At 41.9% G+C, this 7,204-nt stretch overlaps 1 protein-coding gene across 3 annotated transcripts in view; it reads left to right on the plus strand.

Moving 5' to 3' along the window:
- Positions 1-6,518, plus strand: part of Ints13 (integrator complex subunit 13) — a 28,280-nt gene extending 21,762 nt beyond the window's left edge. For 2 of the 3 annotated variants that reach the window (XM_055605639.1, XM_055605640.1), the window contains exons 12-18: positions 940-1,110; positions 1,395-1,549; positions 1,874-2,104; positions 3,850-3,989; positions 5,413-5,548; positions 5,995-6,072; positions 6,170-6,518. In XM_055605639.1, the coding sequence (XP_055461614.1) occupies positions 940-1,110; positions 1,395-1,549; positions 1,874-2,104; positions 3,850-3,989; positions 5,413-5,548; positions 5,995-6,072; positions 6,170-6,209 (951 nt within the window). In that variant the 3' untranslated portion in view covers positions 6,210-6,518. The remainder of the gene's footprint in view (positions 1-939; positions 1,111-1,394; positions 1,550-1,873; positions 2,105-3,849; positions 3,990-5,412; positions 5,549-5,994; positions 6,073-6,169) is intronic. The other variant, XM_055605641.1, reaches the window with a different exon arrangement.
- The last annotated feature ends 686 nt before the right edge of the window (positions 6,519-7,204 follow it).

Here is a 7,204-nt window from a genome sequence, read left to right on the forward strand (position 1 = left end):
TGTGTGTGTGTGTGTGTGTGTGTGTGTGTGTGTGTGTGTGTGTGTGTGTGCACCATGTGCACAGCTGATGCCCTGGGAAGCCAGCAGAGGGATCCTCTGGAACTGGAGGAGTAGGCAGTTGTGAGCCACCGTGTGGGTGCTAAGAATCTACTCTGGCTCCTCTGCAAGAGCAGCCAGAGCTCTTAACTACTGAGCCATCCTCCAGCCCTGCCAGTAAATGTGTTCTCTGTAGAATCTGATTTGAGTCTGTTAGCAAGAGCTCTTGTTAGAGCTTATGTTATGGGGAAGCTGATTGTTGTCCAGTTACCATCCTCACTGACTACTCTGCCATGGGGCGGGTCATTGCCTGAAGTGTCTGGGTTCTGAAGCATGGGAGTGCAGAGAAGATGTGGTTAAACTGGAGCTTTCCTTGCCATGTAGTGACATTCCAGGGCTGTGGAGCTAAAATGTGGATTTATGTGTATTAACTACTCTTCATAACTATCAAATATTATATAATTTATCTTTATTAGGCTTTATTGTGATTATTTTAATAAGGGGTTGAAAGCCAATCAGTATACATTATGGAAAACTGAGAACATACAAACATCAAAAACCCAACCAACCAAAAACCCTAACTTACCTAAAATTCCATTATTCAAAGATTAATATTCATGATTTTAATGTTCTGGCAAAGTAGCTTTTTCATAAGCAAACTGGTCTTGCAGTGTGATTAACTCATATCTGAATGAAGCGGCTAAATCATTGGGTGGGGTGGGGCGCGCTTCATTTCTACTGTGTAAATGTTGGGATGGGGCAGGCAGTGAGGTCGGGGTCATTGTTGGAGAAGGGTTCTGCTGACAGTCACAGGACAGGACAGGAGGGAAAGGGGCTGTCAGATGTGACCCGTGCTGGAACACTAGACTAGGTTCTAATTGTGTCTTATCTGGTTACCATTAGGATTTTGGTGAATTTATGAGGGAAAACAGGTTAACTCCTTTTCTAGACCCCAGATATAAAATGGATGCGAGTCTAGAGATCCCGTTGGAACGTGCAAAGGACCAGTTAGAAAAGCACACCCGCTACTGGCCCATGATTATCTCACAAACCACCATTTTCAACATGCAAGCGGTGAGTCTCCTCTTCTTCTCGGGGTTAGTGTGTATTTGCAGATAGATTGGTAGGAAAAAATTGAAAAAATTGTAATTGGCACCATTTCTCAGGCGAGCAAGGAAACATGAGCTTGTCACGCTCAAGAATGTGGCTGAGGTCAAAAGCAGCAGTTACAGGGTCCCCTCCCTGTGGCCATCTTTAGAGTCAGCTTAACCAAGTTCTTCCTTATACTTCCATGCTTGTTTTTCAAGACAGATTTTCTTTTTCTTTTCTTTTTTTCTTTCATTTTTTTAACCTAACAGGTAGTTCCATTAGCCAGTGTTATTGTGAAAGAGGCTTTGACAGAAGAGGATGTGTTAAACTGTCAAAAAACTATATACAACTTAGTTGATATGGAAAGGAAAAATGATCCTCTTCCTATTTCTACAGTTGGTACCAGAGGAAAGGGTCCTAAAAGGTAGTGCTGTTTTCTTTACTTCTTCTCACATCATGTTTACTTAATGGACATTACTTTGAAGGATAATTTCTCCATGTGTAAATTAATTGTATACATGTATGTATGTATGTATGTATGTATGTATGTGTGTGTATGTATGATGGACACATGTGATGATAGGTCTTGCTACACTGTAACTTGGAGGTCCACTGTTAATAATGGAGTAAAAAAAAAAAATACACTTCTATTTCTGTTTCCTTTACCATAGCAAGGGGGTTCTGCGGGGCTTAATGTCTAGATACTTTACAAGGAGCATCCCTGAGGATCCTTTTGGCCTTACTCCAGGGATGAGCAGTACCGTATCATGTGGAACGAGCTGGAGACTCTTGTCAGAGCCCATATCAGCAACTCCGAGAAGCACCAGAGAGTCCTAGAGTGTCTGATGGCATGTCGCAGCAAACCCCCGGAGGAAGAAGAGCGGAAAAAGCGAGGGAGGAAGAGGGAGGACAGGGAGGACAAGGCAGAGCAAGCAGTGAAGGAGCACGGGCCAGAAAAGCCCCGGCCAGACTCCGACAGGTGATTTGCTCCCTTAGCAGATGCCTTTGCCTATAGCGCGCTCGCTCCACACAGCGTGTGCTTATCCACTCTGATATTGTACTTTTTTTAAATAATTTTATTTTATGTACATTGGTGTTTTGACTGCATGCATGCCTATGTGAGAGTGTCAGATCCCCTGAAGCAGGGGTTACAGACATTTGTGAGCTGGCATGTGGGTGCTGGGGATTGAACCAGGGTCCTCTGGAAAAAACAGTCAGTGCTCTTAACCGCTAAGCCATCTCTTCAGCCCGATATTGCACTTTCAATTACAGCATCTTTCTTTGCCTTAAGAAGGCATGAGCTTTTACTATTACAGCAAAAATGTTGAGTTTTTCCTAACCAGCTTCTGGTTATCATGATGTTTGATGCCAGTGTGCGCTTTGAATATTATAAAATTCAAAAAACGCAAATTTATGCTGAGGGAGTGATTTGCCAGGCATTTGTCACAAGATCCTGTCCTGAAAGAACATTCTTCCTTATGTTAGAGATAGGCCATACTTGAGTGATCACAGCAAAGAGTAGAAGATGCTGTCGTACATGAGTTAGGTGCCTTGGAGCAGACCACCATGCAGGCCTAATTCAAGAAGTAATAACAGTTAACAGTGTGGGCCAGCAAGATGGCTCATGGAGTAAAAGCGCTTGAGACCACATTTGATCATCTGAGCTGGATCACTGGGTCCAACATGGTAAACTGCCTCCTGCATGGTGTCCTTTGACTTTCATACACATGCCATAGTGCTCCCTACCCCCATTTAAAAAGTTTAAAAGTTAACGAATAACCTTAATGTATCACCTTTCATCTTCTTGCCACAAGTCAGACAAGGCAGCTAGCTTCATAGTAGTGGTATTGGGATGTGTCTGTAAAAGCAGCACTACTTTTCATCATGGAAAACTGCAGCCACACACAAGTGTGTAACAGTAGCCTCTGCCTTCACAATTACTAGCTCATGGCAGATCCCTGCTCACACATACATGTTCCCGTGTCTACTGCCTTTACCACTGGCCTGCAGCAATATGTTGGCAGTGATTCTGGAAACCCTCACCATGTCCAGATAGATGGAGCACTCTGCTTCTCAGCAGTTGAAGAAGCTCACCTTTTCCTGCTCACTGTAGCAAAGGAAAACTGCTTCAGCCCTCGCAGACCTGCAGTGTATGGCTGGGAGCGCAGGCGGGAGGAAGCCTAGAGTGGGGCCTGTAGCGCTGCCATCACTCAGGAGGAAGTGGCAGGCAGATCTCTTAGTTCGAGGTCAGAGTGGTCTACATAGAGAGTTTCAGGCCAGCCAAGACTATATAGTGAGACACTGTCTCAAGGACAAACTCTAGAGTGAGGCTCCCAAGCCGTGAAACCTAAATATATTCCTCATTACGTGGAGCTCACCACACATGACAGTGAGCTCATAATCTTATTTGTAATTTGGAGTAGATTTTTTTTTTTCCTTATTTTTAAAATGTGAAATTTTTGTGGGTATAACATTGTTTCTAACCTTTTAACTATTAACTTAAGTTTCCTCTGGTTTGGTTTTCCATCTGACTAATCCCTGAACTGTTTCTACTATAAAGGCAGGTAAAGTTGTGTTGAACTCATTAAATTCTTTTATATGATATCTAGATTCTTTTGTGAGATCAGATATGTTCTATGAAAACTGATAATCAGATAGTGTAGTTACTGAGCCATTTATGCACTTGTAAATTAAACTCAGCTTTATTATTTGTCCTTCTTTAAGATTGAAAGGGATTTTAGAACGAGGGAAAGAAGAGTTGGCTGAAGCAGAGGTCATAAAGGACTCACCTGACTCCCCAGAACCTCCAAACAAAAAGCCCCTTGTTGAAATGGACGAGACGCCACACATGGAAAAGTCTAAAGGTGAGGACAACCCCAGGAGGCGCCTGGGCGGCTTAGCTAAGCGCTTGTTCTGTGCAGTATTACTTCACACTGTGTGAGAATGAGCTCCGCACATCTGGGTATCAGACAGGAGACTGTCTTCAGCCTTGGAAGTAAAGATGCTTTCAACATAAAATTAAAAAAAAAAAAAAAGTAGCAGTATAATTCTATTAGTGAGGGCTTTGAAAACATAAAAACTATAACTGAGAAATTTTAAATTAGAAGCTTAAATCTGATTATGTACCTGTAACTGCAAAGCGCTGGCTCATGGAGGACAGACCGTTTCCTAAGCCCCTTTATCATCATTCATTTCTCCAGCTAATGAACAAAATCATTGGTTTACTGTGACGTCTTCATTGAGCACATCACGGAGTGTGGCTCATAGTCCTCCATGCGTGCTCTCCTGCACTGCTCTCCCTCAGCAGACCCCTCCTCTCCTAAGCACCCTCCCACTTCCTTCTTTCCACGGAGGAAGAAAGCAGTGCTGCCTGTTCCTCCACCTGCCTCTGGGATGATGCTCGTGTAGGAAATAGGATTGAGCCTGTTTTCACCATGAAACCTTTAATCTTGTTGTATGTAGACTGAGAAGCTTAATTTCTTCATGAAGTAATTCTATGTCTGAAAGATGGGATTTGGACTCAAGCTCCTGAGGTCATTCTGGGTCTTAGTGTCCTTGAAGGTCGCCTGGGTTCAGTGGGAAATCGTCAGGCTCTGGTGCCTTAACCTGTGTGTCTCATAGGCAGCGAGAGCAGGGCGGCCTCTGAGCAGGCAGGCTAGTGCGTTCCTTAGAGCTCTGTCAGTACATTGGATATACTCATTCTTGAGGTCACCAATCTTGCAGTTGGGGAAGCTGGCATCATCTTGAGGTGGTCTTCTGGTATTGGCCTCAAAGGCCTTTGCCAGAGGTAGAAATGATAGGATTTAAACCTGTGTCTGCTAATAATTACTACCTCATGTGCCGGGTATACTGTTGTGGATCGCAATGAGAATTTAGATGTACTTCAAAGATGTTTTTATTCTTTGCGGTTTCATACATGTATAAGTACCCAGTTCTGCTTCCCTCCTCCCTAGATGACTCCCTCCTACCTTCATGTCTTTCATTCTGTTTTACCAGTTAAATTGTTGTTTATCTTCTGATCAGCAGCGTTCCTTATACCTGTTTCATCTGCTTTGGAAAAGACTTTCCACAAAGCCAGCTGTGTGCCTGATGTCTCCACTGCTCTAAAGGCTGGTTCTTCTCAGGGTGCCTTGTGGATTTGCTGAAAGTCCGTTGGGCTTTCTTGGCATGGTCCAGTGCCTGAAGAGTATAAAGTGAACAACAGAAGTGAGGGTTGAGTTTGTTACATTTCTAAAACTTGAAATAATATTTTCTCTGCTTTTTTTCTTTTTTCTGCTCTAACACCAGGGCCCGTGTCCTTATTATCCTTGTGGAGTAATAGAATCAACACTGCCAATTCCAGAAAGCACCAGGAGTTTGCTGGGCGTTTGAACTCTGTCAATAACAGAGCTGAGCTATATCAACACCTTAAGGAGGAAAATGGGTTTGTGTAATTTCCTGTGGAAACTGCTTTGTTGATTGTGTAGTCCTGTCATGAAGCTGCTTGCTTGTGGTCAGCAGTTTCGTGCTGGTATTATGAGCTAATACACTGCTTTTAAGGAGGAAGATATTAACCTATTAGACCCTTGGAGCTCATAAAAGGCCCAGTTAATTGATTGTAACATGAAACTGTCTGCTACTTACAGCATTATGTTTTCAGGGAGTAGAAATCACACACTGAATCTATGTAATGTTAAAGTGTTAGAGTAAACGTCAGACATGATTATTTTAATCAGTTGTTCTAAGAAATCCCCCTTACAGTGTGTTGTTAAAGGAATTCCTTTTGTAGAAATCTTGACTTGTCTTTGCTTGGAGAAGGGAGATTGGGACAGGGAGGGACCTCAGGGAAGCCCTGGTCTTCACAGGCTCGCTTTTCTCTCATGTGCACAGTGAGGAGCTTGGACTGACTGGAGGACCCCGAACTTCCATCCCTTTCTTAAAGTGCTCACATTCTCCTGTTGTGAATAGGTTAGATTTTAGTTCCAATGGGTAAAAGCAGATAAAAATACAGGTTACTAAGTACATGTTTTCACTTACCATATCATTCCCCTTCTAAACTTTTCAGGATGGAGACAACAGAAAATGGAAAAGCCAGCCGCCAGTGAAGACTGACTTGAGAGACTGAAGTGGGGTATATTGCGGAAATATTTTGGGCAGAATTTGATATAAGTACTTTCACAGCAAGATTGTATAGCTATGTTGCCTGGACCGGTTTTTACATTTTTAAAGAATTTCAACAAATTACCTTTTTTGTACTAATTCTAAGATTGGCAGAGTCAAAATATATACATTTGAGATTTCTCCTCCCAAATCACACAGTTTATTTTATGGTAAAAGGTGTTCCCTCTGGCAATGTTTTTTAAAAAAATTCTTAGGCTTCTCTTTGTCAAATAAAACTATTAAAATACATGAAATGCAAAGTATTGGAGTCTTACTTTAGAAAAAAAAGATATTTATTACTCTTAATTCTTACAGCCACCTTTAAGAATTTATAAAGCTTGGTCAGAATTTAAGTGAGATTTGTAGTATTTAGTGCAAGATCTTGCCTGTCTGCGTGAGATAGAGCGAGCCTTTTCTAGGGAGGACTGTGGCTGGCTTTATTTGTAACGCTTTGCCTTTGTGTGCATGCGTGTTTGTCTTTTGTCTGCACCGTGGAAGCCAGCGTTTTTAAGCAGCCAGTGAGACTTCACAATGGTTTGATATAATGCTGTATTTTTTTTCTGTTAAAATTTTATTGTTCGTTAACTTTTTGTATTGACAGAGAAGTATAAAAGCAATTATTTCACAGAAGAAGAGATAAACATTATGAGGTTTTTGTTTTCATCCTTAGTAGGATTTTGGTCTCCTTTGTCGTCAGAAACACCCTGTTTTATGTTTCTTGTTCCCATGCTCTTTGTCTGGGATCTCAGAACATGTTGTAATAAACATGTTATCTTGGTGTTAAGCCATTTCTAGGTTTGGCCTACATTTTCTTTAGCACGTATAGGAGAAAAGTTATTTGTATTATTTATCTTACTGGAATTTTGAGCCCAGGAGACATTATGATTGTGAGATGATAAATTAGCAGCATGAAGAACAGTTGCCCGTCCAGTCACACCCT

This window comes from Psammomys obesus, unplaced genomic scaffold (genome assembly GCF_907164565.1).
Source record: "Psammomys obesus unplaced genomic scaffold, mPsaObe1.curated_primary_1811, whole genome shotgun sequence".
Classification (NCBI taxonomy): domain Eukaryota; kingdom Metazoa; phylum Chordata; class Mammalia; order Rodentia; family Muridae; genus Psammomys; species Psammomys obesus.